Raw genomic sequence first — 21,568 nt, 5'->3', positions numbered from 1 at the left:
CTCTCTTCTGTGTCGGGGATTGTTTGTAAGCTCCCCTTGCTAATCTCCTTTGCTGTCAACTTTTAAAGGTGACGCACGGGGCTTGGTACCTACCTACCTATTCGAAGACCGCGCCGCGCATCACGGACCCTGGACAAGTCCGAAACTTGGCAATTTAGAGGGAGCCTACGAATACAGAGGCTGTATCTTGTCAACGACTGATCGGCGGTATTCAAGCAGCATTCTTTGCTTCACTTGAACCTCTTCCTCTTAACCACCTCCTCCTACCTCTCTCACCGTCTGGGATTGCTTCCTTCTCGCTCATCACCGCCAAGCGACACACAAGACCCTTGCGAGTTCTCCCCCCAGTCCTGCTAATCCCAGACAACCGGCGCTCCAATCAGTCGACGCCCGCTCCAACACCAAGAGCCAGAGCCCATCGTCGGCCTTCTCCCAACCAACATCACCGCTTCTGAAACTCGCAGCATCCCCCTCGGCGCTTTCCCTATTTGGTCGTTCATTTCCCTTTCGACATCCTCTTAATTCTTCTCTTCCTCCTCTACGAATACCTTTATTCGAGCTTCTAGGAAATCAACAACTAACTTACCTGTCCTCTAACCGACCTTACTCTCTCTCTCCTCTCCCCCGCGTGCTCGCGCGCCCCCCAAAACCCGCTTCCCACCGCAAGCGCCGCCCGCTGTGGCGCGAGCTCGAACCGCAGCCATGAAGTCTCTCAAGGGCCTCGGCGTGAATAAGATGCTCGGCAGCATTAGGAGGAAAGCGAGCAACGTTTCCAACCGTACGTTTCTTCCCGTGCTTGCGCGCATCACGGCGAAACCCCAAACGTTCCGGACACAAAACACCATAGAATAAAACGGCTAATGGGATGGAGCATCTACAGGCACCTCTGACGGACCCTCCGGCTCCGGAGCACCACCCAGTGGCACAACACCAGCCGCAACCCCCGAGGCCACGGCTCACAACAGTGTAGTATGTTACGAGCGCGCCGCCCATATCGTCCATTCTGGCCGTCGCTGACCAGAGCTTAGAAAGCATTCTGCGAGTCTGGAGGCACCAGCAAGGTAAGCATGCGCACCGGAAGCTCCGTCAAACCTCCAATCCGCTAACACGCTGCGCAACAGAGCGATGAAGTCCTCTTCCTCCCTCCGATCGTCGATGCCGCCGAGTCCTCCCCGGGCGCTGCCACGGAATGCGCGCGCCTCATCCGCAAGTACATGTCCAAGGACTACATTTCACGACCTGCGTGGCAGTACAACGCCGTCATGCTCATGCGCATCTTGACCGATAACCCTGGCTCGACCTTTACTCGCAATTTCGACCAAAAATTTGCCGACACAACTCGCGCGCTGCTCAGGGGTGTGCGCGACCCCAGTGTGCGCCAGATCCTGATGGAGACACTGGACGACTTTGAGCGCACCAAGATGGATGACGAGAACCTGGTGATTCTGGTCACCATGTGGAAAAAGGAAAAGGAGAGGGCTTATAAGGATTTCGGAGTATGCCTCTTAATGCGCCTCTAGGAAAGATCAAGACTAACATGGTTTGCCAGGGACAACCACCTCAGCAGATGATGGGACCTCCAGGGGCATACAACACCCCTCCTGTTAACCCGCACTCGCAAAACTACTTTGCGAGACACCACACAAATAGGGCGCTGCCTGATCCCGTAGAACTGGCTAGCCGACTCGAGGAGGCCCGAACATCGGCCAAGCTCCTCGAGCAAGTCGTCATGAACACGCCTCCCACCGAGATCCTCAACAACGAGCTCATCAAGGAGTTTGCCGACCGCTGTTCGAGCGCTTCCCGAAGTATCCAGGGTTATATGGTGTCCGAGAACCCGACCCCTGACAACGACACCATGGAGAGCCTCATCGACACCAACGAGCAGCTGCAGACGGCATTGAACCAGCACAAGAGGGCTGTTCTCAACGCCAGGAAGCAGATGGGCCTTGGAGAACGAACCGATTCGCCCGCAGTTTCTCCTCAACCCCAGACCAATGGCTCCAACAACCATTTCAGCGACCACGCCTCACCGTCAGGATCAGGATCTGGCGGCTACCCATACCCGGATCACAACGCCAACGTGAGTGGCAAGGGCAAAGAGACGGAATCTTACACACCGCCCCCTGGTCCACCTCCAAGGGCTGGAGAGGCAAGCTCGAGCAAACAGCCCGACGAGTCTCTTGAGAACCCCTTCGCAGACCCCCAACCAGGCGGTTCGTCGAGTCACGCCGGTCCCAGCACGACAAACGATTACCTAGACCAGCGCCTCGCCTTTGAACCCTTCCATCCCGGCTTCCAGCCGACTGATAGCTATCTCGGTCGCCAAGACAGCGCCGTGGGCAAGGTGCAGATGCACGGTGGAGTGCCGGCTCAGAGCCCGGCTCCTACAAGCCAAAACCCCCCACGACCGCGGGTGGACGAAGTCTCGGACGACGACGATATCTATGATGCGCCCCGCGATAGTGCGCCTACAAACAAACAGCCCTTGTATCGATATTAGTCGGGGGTCTCAATCTTAGCGTGATGGACGGTATTTCAAGATGCAGGCGGCTCTGTTTGCATTGCATCCCTGAGGTTGTCTTCCATGATCCATGGGCAGCAACCTGGGTTGCTCGACCCAAGGAGACAAGAAAACACAAATGAGAAAAGAGGGATAATGGATTGGATCGACTCGTTGTATTCTCGTATATGCATGAAATGGGCGGCTGGCGCGGCGAAAGGGCAGATTCCCATAGCGTTCTCTTTGAGTTGTATTGTTACTCTACCCTTAACCATGTTCAAGGTGTGGGCATCGGCCCCTCTGTCACTTTTTTCTGCTCTGCTTGTCTTAGTCTTTGTCGAGCTTGCCGCTGATGTCTCCGAGGTTGTAGCAGGAATCGTAATACTCGATGCATTGCCCACCAGAGTTTGAATCTCCTTCAGGGGTCATGGCGGAAAGGCCAACCTTCAGCTCACCGCGTCCGGTGGCCGCACAGTCACAACGGTCGAGGCCATGGCGCCAACGCGACCAACGAGCGGTGATTCATTCCCCTCGGCTGATGCTGGGATCACATGAAGGTGTGGTTACTCTCATGATCTTGTGTGTAGACGCCGTGTGGCCCATGATCCAGCGGGCTGGGGCTCGAATTCAGTCGACGGTAAGGGCCGGAACGTTGGGCAAGGGACAAGGAGGCCTTGCATATCTGGTTATGGCTCACCGCAGCTGCAAGTCTCGGATTCGACGGCGTGGTCGACGTCTTATTAGTAAGGACAGACAGGCTGCTCCTCTGCTTCACAGTAAGTAGCACAAGCCGGGCCGAGACCTACCTTGCCATGGATGAGAAACATCAGGCGGTCCTAAGACAGGCCTGAGGCACACGAGCAAGTTGTCCCTCGAGGCAAGACAGGTCGAAACGATACGATACGACACGAAACAAAACGAAACAGAGAAAAAGGGCTCGGGCGGCGACAGAGGGGGGGAGCACATGGGAGAGGCTGCCCACCCACCTCCAGGTGCGGTACGGTCCCAAGGTGCTGGAAACGATCGTCGGCTGGGACAAGCAGTCGGGATATCTAACGGGTTTGGGTATAACGCGGCATCGAGTTCTTGTTTTCGTATTGGTGAGTTTGCATGCAATTCCCGTCCGTTGCAAGGCACCTGGACTTCGCACTTGGGCCTAATGCAACCATCAGCAGCTCTGCTGAGCCAGTCGCATTTTACCATTGGGAAAATCCACAATCGCAAGCCTAAACTAGCAGGTTGACAAGTTGCGACTGGACGGCGTTTGCCGCTTGGAAGAACAACCCCCTGGACACTTTTTTCAACCTCATCCCATCCCACATGTTGGTAATCTGCGTCGGCATGGCTCGTGGTGACCAGTACATGTCGTCGCACAGCGTTTGGCGAGTGACACAGCAGCCGCAAGCTCAGCTTCGAGTACGTGATGGGGGACACGCAGACATGCCGGTGCAAGGTGACGGGGTTTGACTTGTCGTCTGCTTCACAAATCTCGTTGTGGTCCCTTCTGCCCCGCCATTGAGGGGATACGAGATGTAGGAACAACGGTTGTAGGTTGCAGAGTTCAGCCCAAGACTTGGAGCTCTTGTTTGGTGGGTGCAGAGTGAAGAACTGACCCGCATGGCTGGCCTCAAAACAAAACGGTGCAAGCAAATGATCATATGGACCGGCATAGATAGAGTAAGCTCTAGTGCAAGAGTTGATTAATGCTTCATAGTGAGGATGAATTATGCAAGTTGGTGGTGTCTGATGGTGACGTTGAAGGTGTCAAAGGAACACCCCGAATAGGAAAGCACAGGTGCTGCCCATGCTTCCTTCCAGAACAACACGGACGAGGTCTGAGCCAACAGACACGAAACCCTCCTCACATGACCTGGACCAAATCTCACGGGATATTGAACATTGTCGCTTTTGGCAAGCTGCATCTCAGGCTAAACAACATACAGCATCATCAGCGGAGAAGCCACAGCTCAGATCATGGAAAGAACCCAGCTTGTACAGTATAGGTCAAGGATCCGCTGCCCGGACGGACCCAGAACGGCGTTCAAGAATCCATCCATCGGCGACGGAGAGATGCCCGTCCACCCACCGCCAGACCGAACAAGCAGCGGCTATGCACGCTGCAGAACCAGAGGCCCGGGGATCCGCAACCGTTGCCATGTCCGTCTGTTGGCGCACCGCACCGCACCGCAAGACATCAAAGAAGGAAGGACATGGGTCCAGCCTGGCAGAAATGCGATTGACTGACACCCCCGGCCGCCGCGGGCGTTCTGACACGGGCGATTGGCTCCGGAGAAAGACGCCATGAGGGGCGACGGTTCCCTTCAGAGTTGGACCCAGTTTCCCGTTTTGGGAGATTCTTGCGAATCGTCTATCAGAACTTACTACGGGCCATGAGATTGAAGGGCCTAACTCCTGTGTGTGTGCGTGTGCGAGGCCAATAGCCAGATCGAGGACTCGTCCGCGCACCGCGTCCATGCACCAGAACTCGGTGCGCTGCCACAGTCGATCTATCTGTCGGTGGGCGAGATTTGACTTTGGACTGGGTCGGCTGTTGGATCTGGCGGCATCTTGGTCGTTGACGTCGACGCCAACCTCTACCAACACGAGATATCACGGTCGTCTTATTTCTCCTGCCGCCCCCGCCCCCCGCCCGTCATGGACATGGACAGGATGGATGGATGGTCATCCTGGGTGTCCAAGACACCTGAGGCTGAGGATTACATGGACTTGACGAAAATGTCTCTTTTCTCAACGCCATGACCGGCTGTCTCGCATCCTCCTCCTCTCCCATACATACAGACATACAGACAGAGACGCCTCGCGCCGCACTATCACACGACTCTTTTCCCTGTACTTGATGTCGTTTTACACACCATGTCTCTGCCCTTGCCTCTCGATTCGTCCAGACCCGTTAACCTTTCCTCGGTCTCATATCCTCCTAGCAGCTGAGTCTCCTCCGTCATCTCCCCACCTGGAACCCTGGCTTCTTCATCTGCACTCCGTGGCTTCGCCTTAGCCTCTCTCCACAGACAACTCATCCTTGCCTACCCGATCTTGGTCCCCTTGGCTTGGGCGGCTCCGTCATCTCCACAAGGCTCGAGGCTCCCTCAGGTCGTCCGTCTGTTCGTTGGGTTACCCCAAGACGGACCGACGTGGGTGGTGCTCGAGAGTCAGAGCTTCTCCCTTCATCTACCTGGCTTGGTTCATGTCTGCTCCGTGAGATGCCAATGCTCCCTCACTCTCTTCTCTCGTTTCAGTCCCCTGCTCCCATTTCATCCCATCCCACGCCCCAGCTGCTCACAGCCTGGTTGACGGGCATGCATACATACCCGTCCTTGTTCCTACATTATCCTAGGCTGGACAGTACATGTACATAACCCTGTCAGATAGCACTCCACTCGTCCCGACTTTGGCTTGCCCGTCCATCCTAGCAACCAACCCTGCTATAGTTCCGTCGCCTTGGAACTGCATTGATAATACGGCCCTCCACTTCTTCGAGAGCCACGCCGCTTCTCCTCCCGCATTGAGCTTGACCGTCTTCGATCCTTCGTTACTTTGTCCCCAAGAAGGCTAGTGTCATCCATGAGCAAGAGAGTTTACACGCGGTCTACCCACCACCAGTCGACTTATACATACACTGGGTCCCTCCTCTTCTTTGCCCACAACTATTCCGTTGCTTCTTTATTACCTTGACTGGTCATTTTTTAATTAACCATGCCCTCTTCAACCGAACTCATGCTCTCAACACCTTCCATTACCCTCTCCTACCCCAATCCTCCAACATCTGCTCGCTTCTCGTGTTCCTTCAGCACTCCTCGACGTATGGCCGCTCCATCCAGACTGACTTCTTCTCTGAATTCCTCCTTCAACCGCCTCAGCTCGGAGCTCCTGGTCCTCATCTTTGAACAGGTATAGACTCTTACAGACCCCTGTTTCCATGTGAGAGCCCCTCACTAATAGCTCCCTTTAGCTTCGGGATATTGATACGCGGTCCGTCTTGTCTGTGCGTCTAATCTCAAAGAGGCTCGATGCCATAGCCACACCTACGGCCTACCGCTTCCTGACTTTGAACGAGCATCTCGTCGCTCCAGACGCTGAGCAACAATATCCCAATGTCTTTGATCACATTTCTCTTCACACAAACCATGTTGTCGTTCCAAGCAACCTAGACCCCGATGGAATCTCAAAGGTGTTATCATGTATCAGGAGGTTGAGCTCCATACGGTACTGACATCGTCCCTGCAACTTCACTTCCCGCTAACAAGTTCGCCGGCAGCTGGCAATACATCGACGGCGACATTCACGCTGCTGGCATGTGGCTGCCTTCTGATCTTCTTAGCTCGAATGACAGCAAGTTCAGGGACACCAAACTCCATGTTGAGGACTTGCCCATGCGAAACTTTGACAGCAACCTGGGAGAGGTCTTCACGGAAGCCATTCCCGCAAAGCATCTGACGACTTTGAGGCTAGCCAACCCGACTCCAGCTTTGTCTACTCGACTTAGCTCTTTGAAGAGTCTTCTTGTCCAGGCTTCACAACTTAGGACATTCCACTATGAGGACCGCGGACAGGGCACATGCTTCAACTTTCTACCGAGAGACCGCATGCCTGCCTTCACCAACCTGCGCCTACGATCATACGACTGGAACCATGCGGCAGAGGATGTTCGGAAACACTGGGACTTTTCCCGGATAGAGTCCCTTGAACTGGTCTCTGTGCCCGTCTTTCACTTTCTGAGATCTGTGTCTTTCAAGGACTTTGCGAAGCTACACTCACTGCACGTTGAAGACTACAGCGCTCACCTACCGGACAAGAGAGAAGATGCCACAGCTGGACTTTATCTACTCATCAAGAATCACATTCGGGCACTCGAGGTTTTGGATATTACCTGCCACACCAAGCTCTTTCCACTAGATGCCATCATAAAGCATCAGCGCTCATTACGGGTGTTCCGATTCCGGGATCACACTGGGTTCTCCGAAGATGACGAAAGATGCCCGACCTTGCTGCCAAACGACTTGGCGATGCTCTCGCAACGGCTGCAATCCGTTCACACGCTTGAACTCGACATGGACGTGAGAATGTGCAATGCGACTGCGTTCCTGCGAGCAGTTTGTGCTTTCCCAGCGCTCCACACCCTGACCCTTCACGTCCAAACAGTCGTCCAACCTTTTGAAGATATCGCTCCCGGGAACGACTATGACTACGAAGCAGCGATGGAAACTTTCCGACTTCTCATTCAAGGCAAGCATGCGATGAATTCTTCCGTCTCTTGGAAGCAGGTTACCATTAATGTCGGGGGCTGGAGGCGTGTTATGGTTCGGAGACTAAGCAGCGCATGGCGACGACAGAACGAGATGGGCATCTACGCCGAAAGATGCTTCGTCCTCGAGAACGATGCTTGGACCGGGAATATCGCGGTACGGGAGGAGATGTGCGTGGAGAACACAAGCCGCGGGGGAAGTCCAATTCCATGATGGTTTCAGATCGGTCAATTCCTCAATGCATTGACACTCCCCGACGATGGCAGTAACGAGACGGTAGCGGGTCGAAAACAGGCATGAAAGCAACCTCACGATGATCCATTGCACGTAACGAGCCGTCACGAGTCGTGTCAGAGCTTGGACCTCTGTCGGGCTAACAGCATGATACTTGGTGTTGGGCAGCTGTGAGGCTGACGGCAACGGGCTAGCAAGCACTGAACCCGAGCGAGGAGCATGGACAAGGTCGGGTTCATGGCTTCTAGAATTAATCCAACGCACGAGATTTATCAATGTATACGCAACGGATAGAATGGATATGAGATGGATGATTCACGATCAACATGTACTGGAAGATTGAACGGCCCACGCCGCTGCGCTCTGGTTGATGTTGAAGTCGAAGTTGAACTTGTCCGACATGATTGACTTGTTGCCTACCTTTGGTGCCTCGTAGCCGTCTACCCCTCTTAGCCAAGGGGATCAAGGCTCGCCCGTTCTTCAGGCCACAAGCTCCTCGCAAGGGGTCACCACAGAGCATGAGGAAAGGCCTATCTCCGTGTCTGTGTTTGACGAAGCAGGCAGATGAGGGGGTAGTAGAGGGTGAGGTTTCTTTTCAGAGGACTTGGGGTCGAGGGCTGTCCGGGTCGTCATTTAGCGAAGAGGCTGAATAAATGTTTAGAGGAGGCTCTGTGATAACTATTCTCTCCCTTGAGTCCCTCTACCCTGCTCTAGAATTTCCATTGTATAAAAATATCAAGAGACGATGATGATAATTCGTCAAGGGTGGGCTCAGAGCGATGGTATTGTTCCGGAACATCCACTCCCTGGGACATACATAGCCTGATCCGATCTGTCCAGACAAATATGGCCCTTGCACCAGGTCAAGATGACTTCAAAGTAGGATATGGGATCCATCAAATTACTCGAGGCCATTATGCACCATAAATTCACATATATTGCGAATTGAGCCATTTGCCGCGTAATGATGCCCACGGCCAAGTAGACAGTTAAGCCTCACCGAGCTCACATCCCGCAGGCACCACGACAGCACCATCCACACTGTACCGCCAGTTCATAATATGGGGGTTTGGCAGAGCGGTAGCTTCAGTGAACAATATTGTATTTGATACTCCTCCCAGTCTATTTAATGCTACTTTGAAGCAACTTGAAAGTCCCGCCGTTTGGCTGTTAATCCCATGATCCTCCTTGGAGAGAACGAGCCACCAGATCATTGCTTGGGCCAGTACCAGGGATGCCACATAACCTGCGACCTTCTCAAGCTCCTCGATCTTGGCCCATTTATGACACTTGTCAGTCAGTTTCTGTGCCATGGAACTCATCCCGACCGCGGCACATGCACGTAACTTCCATGATATTGTTCTGGTATCGCCTCCTCGCCGCCTTCCTGACACCAAGGTGATCAGTCTCTGGTCACTCTTTCTACAACCGCAATCACTATGTTGTGGAATGCCTTCTAACTATTTGTTTTATTCTTATGCTAAGTTCTACCTAGGCTATGAATGTGCATCAACCTTTCGAGCTGGCATGTCCAGTATCTGCTCCCATCTCCTACCGAGACCATCTTGTCAGGCACAACGAGTGTGATTCCTTGTGATCGATGCATGCCTGCCCCCCTTGACTCGAATCAGTCGTACCCTTCTGGTCCTTGAAACAATACATCCTCTGCCGTACTTCGCATCCTTAACGATAGGAAAGGTAGATGGGTGTTGAGCTCAACTTTGAGCTGGAGAGGGAACCTCCTTTCACCTCCTCGCCTCTTCAACCTCTCACCTTTGCCATTTTGTCCTGCCCTCCATCATCACCATCATCTCCTCCATGCCCATTTTCACTCTTAAACCTTGCTGTCCCAATACTCCGACGTGTCCACGCCTATCCATCCACCTCTTGATCTACCTACCTATGATGCTCGCTGAACTCATTGCCCATGACCCAAAGAACAAACTACCTAACAACTATCAAGCAGCAGCCAGAAATAGGAAAAACCAGCACGACAAGCAACAACCTATCCAGGCACCCCAGAATCCCAAGCCACGCCAATTCCTCTTCCTCGGAGAGTATAGCCCCGGTATCTTGGCTCAAAAGCCGGCGGGTTTACCTCCGAGATCGCCCCTGGCAGTGTCCATCATTGTCAAGCCTGCACAAACTCCCTCTCATCCCATTCTCCAAATAAAAGCTTCCATCTCGCGGTTCCAGCAAACATGCCACACCTCCAATAGCCAAACAACGACCCAGCCCAGCCTAGCGAACAGAAAAGACAAAATCCTCACATCTCCCAGAAACACCTCACTCGAGGTTAACATCCACCGAATACTCCCCCAGCCTCAAATTCTGACACTCCAGATCATACAGCTCTCCCTCGCGAACCTTGTTAGCCACGATGTCAGCCCTCGCCGGGCTATCCTCCATGAACTGCCGCACGAGGTCAACCGGCACCTGCGAGTCGTCGCAGAACCGAAACCCAAAGTAAAAGATGATCTCGAGATCCATCTTCTCCAGGGCCTCTGCCACGAGGAGCCCGCCGTTTCTGTGGATGCCCTGCCACTCGTCGGCAAGTTGGGAGCCGTCAAAGTGAGCCTGCTCTCGCTGTCGCAGTATGGTGATGAATTTATCAAGCTCCTCGACGTGGTATTCATAAAACTGACGCGAAGCGAGGAGCTCTGGGGAGTTGCTGACGAGCCACAGAGGAGGATTGAATAGCTGCAGAGGCACGACACGACTCCATTCCCAGCCCAAGACGGCAACGATGCGCATATCATCGTCGACAATGATGTTTCGGTCAACAAGGTCACCGTGGCAGAGCACAAAGGGCTCGCGGTCCAGACTCTTGTCGAACCACCGATAGCGCACGAAGCGGTCGAACTGGTACAGGTAGTACAGGGTCTGCTCGGCGTCGTCGTGGTCTTGGGTCACAGCAGGGCTGCTGTAGAAGGTGTTCCACGCCATGGCCAGCAGTAGCGACACGTACTCCGTAGCTGTGCGTACAGGGCCTCGAGGGCCGCGGACCTCTCGTACGCGCGAGGGCTGTAGGCCTGCCAGCTGCTGCAAGTTGAACTCTACCGAGACAGGACCTTGGAGGACGTCGACCTCGTCTTCCTCAGACAAGGCGAGAACTCCAATCTCTGAAAACGTGAGTCTTCGCAGCTGCAGGTATATGTCGGCCAGGCCTTGGTACAGAGTAGTCCGCTTCTCGACCGAAAGGCCCTGAATTCTCACGTCCGAGAGCGGCGTGCCCTCGACGTACTCGAGGATGACAAAGGAGGGGATATCAGCATCGTCTTCGTCATCGATATTCGGTGCTATAACCCTAGGGATCGGTATCGTCGTTTGAGACACCAAGCTGCCACAAGACCCATCCGTTAAACTATGGTCTCATAAGGGGGGTAACTCGATGGGAGCTCTCAACTGCATCGTCACCACCTCTCTCTCGACCAACTGCTGGGCGTCAAAGGCCAGGCATGGTGATATCGGTACGCGCACTACCCACGAGTCGCCGTTGGGGAAGCGCACGTAGTAGGACATGATGAAGCGCCCGCACTTGGGCGGCTGGAAGAAGCCGCAGTCATCGCCGTCGTGATACGAGCTCGCGAGTCGCCGGATCGCAGACTCGTCAATCGTCTCGATGAAGCTGTCGCGCTCCTTCTGGAGGCGGTCTTGGGCTATGAGGTCGACCATTTGGAGAAAGCGATGCAGAAGGCAAGATGGGTTGATCGGCGGCCATCTTCAGCTTCAGCTTCAGCTCTCCTCTCGGGCGCATGCAGAGTCGGAATCGAGTTTGCCCGCAAAACCGTGATTGGCTTATCAAGAGCCTGTGAATACGAGATTTGCTGCTTAGCAAGGCTCGGCTTGATTCTGTGTAACAAGACAGTGTCCTTGAACGAAGGTCTGGATGTGAACACGATGCCTCAACTGATCAGCGTCAAGATATCCAGGGAAGGGGGTTGGCTGACGACGATGGCCATGTTGGCTAGAGAATGACCAGGCGAAGCAGATGATCCATGTGTAACACAGATAACATCCCAATAAGCAGAGTTGACGACTCCAAGTTGAACAGTCGCTTGACCACACAAGAAGCCATCAACTCTCCCAACACAGACAGTGTCAGGCCTCTCCCCTCCCCTTAACCCCCGATAAACTCCTGGCTCCATCTGCTCGCGTAGCTCGTTCGTACTAAGGCTAAACCCCTGTCGCCTGTTGGTCCATCCCTTCCCACCCGCGCGGCCCTTCCCGTCCCTCTCTCCCGCAAATGCTGGGCCTTTCCAACCCTCACGATGCATCACGGCCGACAGGCTCAGCCTCGACCCTCGCCAACGTCCAGGCTCCAAAACAAGTCGCAAATCCAACATCTTTTGGGCCCGGAAACGATCCCGTCGTCCCTACCCAGATCCTGACTCCTCACACAGTGTGGAGCGTCTCCCTCCCCGGACCCCGGCCCGGCCCAACCGCTGCCCTGCCTGCATTAGCCTCTTTGAGGCGACGAGGAATGGCTCAAGCGAGATGTGCCAAAGTGGGAACCTGGGGAGCGCAACGAGACAAGGGCGACGAGTTGACGCTGTAACGAGCTCGAACACCCAGATACCACCAGCGCAGTCTCTTGGTGAGTGTTGCGAGTTGCAGGGGGGAGCAAGGTGGGTTTGGGGCCTCACTGTGAATTTGGCCGGAGCCAGACGGACCAGTAGTGGACCAGAAGAATCAAACAAAGGAATAGTAGTAGACGGTAGATCTGAGAGCCATGCGAAGAATAGAGCGAGTGATGTTGGTCTAAAGAAGCTGCTAACAAGCAGCAATATAGACGGGCACTTGGATCATAGCTCTATTGACTATATTGTGCCTCGGGATAGCCCCAGCAAGACGCCAGACCACGTGGGCATGCTCTAGAGCCTCTCAGTCACTCATTCTCTTCGCGCCTTGCAACAGCAAAGGCGACAGAAGGGAAGGCTCGCTGCCAGAGCCCGTTCCAACGGCCCAAAAGCGATCATACCGGCTTCTTCAGACCCCTTCGACCAGATCCAGCTTCAACTATGAAGCAGCACCAAAAGTTGATTGCTCAGCTGCAAATGTGGAGCCCATATAGGCCAGCAACAACCGGCCAACTTCTAACTATGCCATGCATGAGCGGCAACAACCACTCCTGAACAGGCACAACACTCGTTGTTTATGAATGTAGCTCGACGATAACAAGCAGCTCAGTAGTATTGGCACTTAGACCATGTCCTGCTGGGCTTGTCCGCAACTCGAATTGTCGAAAGCTTGTCACTAGACAAGGCCAAGGGTCCAGTTCGCTTAGATAGCCGTGTGCAATGACTGTCTAAGTCGAAATCCAACGACGCCAAAGGAGAAAGACAGGCCAACGGCCAGCTCTGAACAACTCTTCCGGCCTCCCCCATGTCTCGTTTCTTCATGCTCCTGCTCTTGTATAGCAAAGTAGCTACTCTGCTATTCTTTTAGCCCCTGTACACATCGTTCGTTTCGGGGTCGCCCCCGTTCGTTCGAAGACTTGGGTCGAAGTATATCATTTCGGTGGCGCAGGGGGCACTCGAGTGATGGCTCTTGGAAGGTATTCGCGACAGAACCAGCCAACTTGGCCATGTTCCTCTCAACAGGTCATCTAACGCTCCAAGCAGACTCGGTAGGTGCTTCGAAGATCGAATACCGGTTCTAAACGTTCAAACTCTACCTGTTAGCATCGTGATCATGATCAGAGTCCAAAGTATACGCAAACAAAGCCACAACTCGCCGATACTTCAACGAGCCCAATCATCAAACTGCCGATGATGTCGTCGACTACCCGAGGTCGTCCCTGGCGCAGGAGGGTGCACAACGGCCGACTCGGAACGTCCCGCCCACACTTCCAACGACAACTTCCGTGTTTGAAGCCAGAGTTGCTCAGGGATGTATATGCCATGTACGAACTTTCGCAACGAGTACAACAGGAACGCGGGAGGAGTGTCAAAGGAGCTGAGGACAATACTTTCCCTCTCCAAGTCCGTCAAATGATCAGCGCTAGAAGGCCAAGAGACGACACAACAAAAGGCAAAATAGCCAGTGGCGCCAAAGTCCACAGAATAGATCAGTTTTTGGTAGTTTCTCCTTTGTTCTTCTGCCTCGTGTGATCCACGAGATTGGGCTTTGGGATGGTAGACGGGCTTCCCCCCTTCCTCCTTCTGCCGGAAGTAGTAAGGGGAAGTCGAGAACGAAAGACGGTGATGCCGAGAGAGGCGGGGAGTTTGATCAACGAGGACGCGTCTTTCTTGGGATGCATGAAAGAATTCAAGGTTTAAAGGAGGGAATGGGAGTTGCCAGTAGTCAACTTTACCCGTGGTGTTGGTTCCTTCCTCTAGAGCAGGAGTAGCCCGTCATCCCGTGACGTCCCGTCCCCCGGAAGCGGGAAGGTTCCAACATTCGCACCTTCCATCCTCCCTCTCCCATCATCATCATCAACAACATCATCATAACTTCTTCCCGCTCTTTTCTTTCCTATTTCGTTTTCCGAAAAGGTCCCACCGCCCCCCGTTCTCGATCCCGTGTGTTCGGTCTCCCCGAGAAACGAAAGCGAAGCCATCGCCAAAAACAAAAACAAACAGCAAAACCTTGAAACCTCGCTTAAGGGCTTTCTTCGACGTCACCTGCATTCCAGCGCCTCGAAAAGCCGTTTGCGGTCTCGACACGGAAGAGAGATCCACAAGCACGGCACACGTCGTCGTCGTCGTCCGTTCCCTGTCCAGCTGAACCGCCATCGGGAGAGAATAGCAAAATAGAGAAAGAAAGCAAGACAAGACGGCGCGGGTCAATAGGCGTTAGTGTTTCTGTCCTCTAGTAAACCCACGCCCCGTCTAGATCTGATCAAAGGGAGACAGGGCGAGCTGAGGCTTTCGATGCGTCCCGAGCATCTGGCCTAGATCGAGGGTGTAGAGATAGCTTCTAGACTTGCACTTCGATTTCCGGGCATGTGGGAAAGGCCCGCGCAAACTCCGCGCCTCTCCGATGAGGTTAATCGACTCCCCGTATCGAGATCTACATTCCAGTGCTTTCGATTTAGAGGCGTCTCGGCGTGGGGAAGGGGGCGCGCGATCTGGTGATAGGCAAAGTGTGGTGTTTGAGGGGGGAAAACACCAAAGAGTAGGTCATCACGATAGTCGTAGCAAACTACCGAAACCACCCCCCTTTTTTCCAAGTCATCTTCATATCATCTCCATACCTTACCCAGCTACGATACACTCCCACGATGATATCTACCGTAGCATGCCATACCCCTTCCGCATTCCAGCAGCTGGTTTCAGGCACCGCCCAATCTCTCGAGTTCCAAAGCCTCGCCTCACTTGTCTAAGACAATTGTCTCTCCCTCCCTTCATGCCAAAATGTTTCGGAAGGCGCTCCCGCTCCCGTCGGGACGATGCCTAGTCCCTGATTCAAATTCTGCCTTTTCTCTCTCCCTTGTTTCCCTCCCGTCATCAATTGGCATTCGTAGATCAGAGACAGAACCACGCCCCCCTTTTCCGGTCATGTTTTTTTTTTTTTTTTTTTCGTTTTTCGACACGGCTCTCTACAGGAGAGACAATATCTCGGCACAAATTCTGCCGTTCATTTTTTTCTTCCAAAGTCTCTAATCACAAGTCGGACCTTTTTGGAGAAACATTGCGAGCTTTCTCCCACCGCTCCTGGTTGCCTGAATGTCCGCTCATCAAATGCCTCGCCTACTTTGATTATCAACCTTCTGGATGACACACGGGAACGGAAATGCCATCGGGCTGTGCTGCACCCCAGGAACTCTACTCTGGAGCATAGTTTCGCTTCTGCGGCTCCCGTCTGCCTTAACTCTATCGTCTTCCGCGTCAGAGGAAAAAATCTTCACCGCCAATACTGTCTAGCATTCCCCCTTTTCGCTCCAGGTTCAATTCACCCAACAATCACCAGAAACTAATCCTTCCTATCCCCCCCCTTTTTTTTCTTGTTCATCGTGTCCGCAGCGCATGTGATACTGTGGTGAAAGATTAACATGTCAGATTACAAGGCTCTCGCCGAGTCAATGCTGCCCAACAGCCAGTTCGAGTCATGCATAACACCTCCAGACTGTCAGCGCTGGCCTTGCCGTTGATGCCGCTGCTACTTTTCTCGCCAGCCTCGCCTGGCGTATCTGCATCAATTGGAACTAAAAGGCAAACATGGCCTGAGTTGAACAATCACATCGCGACCAACCAACTTGTCGCCGCCCAATCCTGATTGATGGCTGAAGCATCACTTACATGGACCAACTCGAAACTTGTCACCACCCCCTTCATGCCCAACCAACAGAGTTGCACGCAGCAAGCAACAATCCACCACAGGCCATTCCCTTCTTCATCTCGTCTCTTGTCAAACCAGTCTTTCCTCCTCTCCAATAGCGCCCGTCTCGTCCGCCAAGCCCAGGCGAGAGAGAGGAGGAAAAAAAAACCTTACCGCCTCTCTCACACTTCCACGCACACCCCCCTCCCGCCGTTTGTTCTGCCTGGCTCTCACTTGCATGGTGCCTCCCTCGCTAAAAGGGAAAAAGAGGCTCCTCCCCCTCATCGCGGCGCCGGCCGCCAGATCAGGCCCGGCCCCCCTCCTCCCCTTGTTTCGCGTGCCTCCCTATTTGTTGTTAATACCGGACTCTTTCTGAAAGCAACGGCGGCGTACGACTAAACCCTTGCCCTGCCCTAAGCTACACGCCAGAGACACCGCCGTTGGGAAACGGGTCCCTGGGATTGTGATGCATCACAAGCAAGGGAGGGGCTAAGGAGGAGAAAAGGAGACGGGAGCAGCTGCCAGGATCGGGATCGAGGAGACCAAGAAAAACACGACTGCAAGAGGGTCTCTGGTTGATTCTCCCTCTCTGTAGACAGTGACTTTGAACCATCTTGGTCAGGTTGCTAAGCTCGGGCTTCAAGCTTACACCCGCTCGGGCCAATGCACACCTACCTACTACTTGACTAGATGTGGTGTTGTAGCGGCAATCTACGGCTACGGCTCGCACCTGAGGCGAAGGTCTCTTGTTAATTACCTTTGGTACCTACAGTACAGTACCTGTCTGCCATGCTGCACTCCAAGTAAAGCAAGACATCCCCTCTTCATCCAGCACGTTTTTTTTTTTTTTTCATCTAGTTGCGGTACAGCCGTCCGTCGAACGACTCTCGCAGGTCAATAACCCTCAAGTTGATTAAATCCCAAGCCCAACCGTGCCGTGTTCATTGACATCCCCAAAGGGTACAGTACCAACAAGGGACAAGTCAACTCAAGTCAAGCAACAATAACAACCTTGTCCAAAATCTTCAGCTCAGACCAACAACAACCACCCAGCCCAGCCCAGCCCAGCCTCCCCTCCCCCAAAGACATTGTCTCGCTTGAACACATTGACTCCAGGTCATGTGCCTCTCCCGTCCTGCGCTGTCCCCTGTTGTCTCCCCTCCCTCTCTTGGACGCAAACGAGCCCAACACTCACGCTCACACGCCCCCTCGAGGACCAACATTCCATTCTTCTCTACGAATGTATGTACAGTGTTCAACTGGCAGGGCGGGCCCCGGGACCATCCACCACGGGGCGCCGGAGTGCACGCGGCGCGAGAGCCACAAAAAAAAAGACGTTGGAAATGGAATTCCATCCAAGGAAAAAGCTCCAGGGGGGGGAGAGTGTATGCAGTACTTCAACCTAATCGTCCGCCTCGACCTGGTCTTGACATGGGGCGCTTGACAATGCCCGTCATGGCTTGTATTGACACCCGAGTAGTTAATAAGAGTCTCTTTCAGCCAGCCAGCCTTCAGCTATTGTCTCCTCTAGCCAGAGTAGTGTATTGCCTCCATCTCATCGAACTAAGGTAGCTAGTAGTCGTTGGCCTAGGCTCTCTCCTCCCGCCTTTTCATCCCGTCCTCTCCATCCGTACCGTACTGCTACTACGTGCTGCCTAGTTGGCACCACGGACGGCCAGGCCATGTGGATTCTTTCCTTCATCTTCTTTCTCCCTGCCACGCCCCCTCCCGAGCCGCCCGCCCCATCTTGAATGTCGCCGTCCAGATGCTTCTCGACGTCTTGTTGGCCTGAACCGGACTGATACATACGTGCTAGCTCAACCAGCGCATGCGCGACAAGCAGCAACAATAGACGCCCTTCCCGCTTCCATTACCACGTCGACTCTTGTTTCTCCTCTCCTCTCCTGTCGTGCCCCCTGCCTATTGACATACCTAAACACTCTCAATTGCTCGTACTGTACTCTCTTGTACCATCCCTACCCCTGCAAATCTCACCACGGTATCTGCCGCGCAGCCGCCGGGAGTCTTCGGGTGACACATGACGACCTTGCGTGGACCCTCACCCCCTACTGTAGAGGCCCTGGCTTGCCCTGGGTCTGCCCTGGTCCCTGACCCTCTTTTTCCATCCTGGCCTTGCGTGCGTAGCTTGCCCCCTTCTCCTCTCTCACTCTGTTCGTTCCCCTCTTCTTTCAGGGCCCTTGTCCAACCCTGGAATCGTCCGTCCTCATGGCCACCAACACCCCTGCTTCTGCCTCTCTGTAGCGCCCCTCCCCTCCCTCTCCTCCCCCTCCCTTCGCTGTGCTTCTTCTGGTCTGTTGGTTGTGCTTCCCAACCTCGAGCCATTCATTGGATACCATTCGTCCGACTCTCTCCATCTCCTCCGGCCAGTTGACGGCTGGAGATCGAGCCATTCACTGCCAAATGGAAAAAGAAAAAAAAGGTAATAATAATAAACCAAGAGAAAATCAAAACAATAAGAAAAAAAATAGACACCATTGATCGTGCATGCAGCCAATCACACCCTTGATATCAACTACTCTCACACCCTCCACCCTGACAACCTACTCCCAGCCAGCCATACTGCGTCCCTAGCTCCAGCTCCAGCTTCACCTGTTGTTCACGATAGCTTCAAGTCCTGGTCGACACGCGTAGCAATGCTTTTTTTCTGGCTGATCAAGATCTCGATTACACTAGACAAAAATTCGACTCGAATAACACAGCACAAAACTTCAACAAAGCCACCCGTCCCCGTGCTCCCGCTGCCTTTTCCCTTTTCTTTTCCTTTCCCATCCAGTTCCCAATCATCCATCCATAGCATAGCTTCCGTAGCTGTTTCTTCCAGTCGCGCTCCAGTCCCTGACCGTCCCTTGAGCTGCTTTTCTGTTTCGCTTGCGCGACTCGCCTGACCTCATAGTCAAGAAACACAACCATCCAAGCCTCGGTAAAAACACAAAACTGAGCCCATCATCGCCCCCGAGGGCGACAAGAGAAGCCGGAAAATCAAATGGGTGCAACGTACAAAGGGCATTCCGAGGGCATCAAAACAAAACAGAACCGTATGGTGCCGTGAGGCTATCCGTCTTTCCTGGAAACACAAAGTGACCGACCGATTACAACATTGCGGCGGCTTTGCAGCCACTGCTTTTCGGACAAAAAAATCATCAACCACCCAAAGAAACGAAGAAACCAAACTCGACAGGAAATCAAGCAAGCAAGCAAGCAAGCAACTGAGAAAATCGGCAAAATCAAGCCAAAGTCAACCCGTGCAACCTGGGAACCGAACCATTCAAGGAAAGGGGATTGTTCGTTGCCAAACTCGCGTCTTTCTCTAGGCCATGACCTCTTGTCCTGTATCGTCCTCAAGTTTCCCGTTCAGTTTTTCCGTCTTATCTTTTTGGTCACGCTCCTGTCGCTTCCCTTCCAGTGAGAACATGAGCGTGCTTTGGAATTGAAAAGGGTATAAAAAGCAAAACAATCGTCATCAGCTTGTCGGCAGCCATCCAGCAGTAACCGAGGGCCTCGTCGCTAGGCGTCGTCAGGCGGCTTCGATCCTCCCTGTTGACCTGTCCGGCAGCGTCAACCTATCCTTGGCCATCTCGTCAACGGCTGGCGTCTCGTCGTCCTCCTGGCTGTCCTGGCAAAGGTCGATTCAATCGCTCGATCATAGTCTTGTCGATGTCATTCTGCTCCACCAAGTTGCTGAGGCTCATAATCGACTGGTTCCCGCTCTGCTGCTGCTGCCCCTGTTGCTGTTGCTGTCCCTGTCTCGCAGGAGTCGACGCGCCACTGGAGCCGTTCTGGCCTGTGGGAGAGCGGCCACCGGGTGCGGAAGCAGCGTAGCCTCCGCTCGTCGCAGGCTGGGGTAGGGTGCCGCTTGTTGGGTTACGAGGGCTCTGTCTCGGGCCGCCGTACGGCGGGTATCCAATTCCACCCGGGCTGCTGTGGTTCGAGAATTCGGCCGGAGACCTTCTTCGTGGGTCCTCCTCCAATGCGCTGCGTGGTGGAGGCAGTCGATAACCCTCCTCCTGCTCCTCCGAGGTCCTGCGGCGGCGGCGTCCGGCAACTTGGCTTCCATCGTCGGTTCTTGCGTCTCCGTAGGAAGAGAACGATTCTGTCGGTGATTGAACAGGCGCATAGTAGTTTGCCGGAGGGGGAGCATTCGGATGCTGCTGGTAAGTTGGGGGAGGGGGTTGCTGAGGCGGAGGTGGGACGGTGCCTGGCGCCAGGGGTTGGCCATATGCTCCAAACAGCTGAGTGCCAGGAGGAACACCTCCGGGGACTGCAGAGACTGGGATGAACGCGGTCGAGCTCGAAGAAGAGACTGGCTGGAAAATGCATTCTTGGTTCATTCTAGCACAGTTCTGACACTTGCCACCAGGAGCGCTCTGATAGCCGCTGCATCGGATCTATAGATAGTTAGTCACACGCGCACCGCTACATACGTTTTCCACACCGACCTTTCTCTTGCGGCAATATCGACACGCAATCGAGGTACGCTGGCGAGGCGCGGCTTGGGTCAATTGGGGAGGGTTGCCAGGTCCAACTTGAGGGTACTCGTAAACGCCGCCAGCGAGGTTACGATAGTTCTGGTGACCATTTGGCGGTGGGGGGCCAGGCGGCGGTTGTCGATAGTAAGAATGGGCGTAGTAGGGATCCTGGGGGTAAGGCTCTTGCCCATAGGCAGGGCGGCGATCATCGTAGTAGCCACCTCGCTGGTCCTGTGGGGGAGGAGGATAGGCCGATGAACGCGGGTCAGATTGCGGCTGCAGAGGCGGGAGATACGGTTGCTGCTGCTGGCCAGGTGGAGGCTGCTGCCCGCCGGGAGGCGGATAACCGTTGACAGCGTTGGGAGACGCATATCGCGGATCACTAGGGTAGCCTCGAGGTGGTGCTGCAGCCGGCGGGCCGTAACTGCGCGGGTCGTGAATGGATGGGAGAGTAACAGAAGCAGCCATGGTGGCCGGGTGAGCGTCGGGAGGGCGCTGGGCGGTTTCTGGGGGAGGAGGGTAATGCGACTGAGGTTGAGATTGGCTCTCGTCTGGACGGCTTTGCTGATGATAGTCTTGCCGGTAGCTGTCGTCGGCCATGCTATGTTGAGGCGCAAGGGGCCGCTGACGGGCGAGTGTGGTTGACTGGGATTGAACCAGGTGCGTTGGATGGAGAGATGTGGATGGTCAGGCTGCGACAGAGCATTTGGCGGTGGACAAGACTCGAGAGGGAGCGGAGCAGAGCAGCGCAGCGCAGCAATTGGCGTGGACAACGCCCTTCTTGAAGTGTCGTCGGAGTGGCCGAGGCTCACGAGTCA

The 21,568-nt window shown here is 54.2% G+C and overlaps 4 protein-coding genes across 4 annotated transcripts; 2 read left to right on the top strand and 2 right to left on the bottom strand.

Annotated features, from left to right (window-relative positions):
- Nucleotides 1–702: 702 nt before the first annotated feature.
- On the top strand, nucleotides 703–2,503 carry NCS54_00438900 (GAT domain-containing protein; the record flags this gene model as incomplete). Its single annotated transcript, XM_053149928.1, has 5 exons — nucleotides 703–778; nucleotides 872–969; nucleotides 1,029–1,061; nucleotides 1,122–1,496; nucleotides 1,550–2,503. 5 exons carry the CDS (start codon nucleotides 703–705, stop codon nucleotides 2,501–2,503), a joined length of 1,536 nt encoding a protein of 511 aa, XP_053005903.1.
- A 3,714-nt stretch (nucleotides 2,504–6,217) lies between these two features.
- On the top strand, nucleotides 6,218–7,980 carry NCS54_00438800 (Hypothetical protein; the record flags this gene model as incomplete). The annotated part of the gene is made up of 3 exons (XM_053149927.1): nucleotides 6,218–6,412; nucleotides 6,474–6,727; nucleotides 6,780–7,980. 3 exons carry the CDS (start codon nucleotides 6,218–6,220, stop codon nucleotides 7,978–7,980), a joined length of 1,650 nt encoding a protein of 549 aa, XP_053005902.1.
- A 2,307-nt stretch (nucleotides 7,981–10,287) lies between these two features.
- On the bottom strand, nucleotides 10,288–11,676 carry NCS54_00438700 (APH domain-containing protein; the record flags this gene model as incomplete). The annotated part of the gene is made up of 2 exons (XM_053149926.1): nucleotides 10,288–11,341; nucleotides 11,390–11,676. The coding sequence occupies 2 exons, from the start codon at nucleotides 11,674–11,676 to the stop codon at nucleotides 10,288–10,290; spliced, it is 1,341 nt and encodes a 446-aa protein (XP_053005901.1).
- An 8,186-nt stretch (nucleotides 11,677–19,862) lies between these two features.
- NCS54_00438600 (Zn(2)-C6 fungal-type domain-containing protein) lies at nucleotides 19,863–21,350 on the bottom strand (the record flags this gene model as incomplete). Its single annotated transcript, XM_053149925.1, has 2 exons — nucleotides 19,863–20,669; nucleotides 20,721–21,350. The coding sequence occupies 2 exons, from the start codon at nucleotides 21,348–21,350 to the stop codon at nucleotides 19,863–19,865; spliced, it is 1,437 nt and encodes a 478-aa protein (XP_053005900.1).
- Nucleotides 21,351–21,568: the final 218 nt, after the last annotated feature.

The sequence above is a fragment of the Fusarium falciforme genome, chromosome 3 (assembly GCF_026873545.1).
Source record: "Fusarium falciforme chromosome 3, complete sequence".
Classification (NCBI taxonomy): domain Eukaryota; kingdom Fungi; phylum Ascomycota; class Sordariomycetes; order Hypocreales; family Nectriaceae; genus Fusarium; species Fusarium falciforme.
Note: the sequence above shows the minus strand (reverse complement) of the source record. Positions and strands in the feature narration are given on the sequence as shown.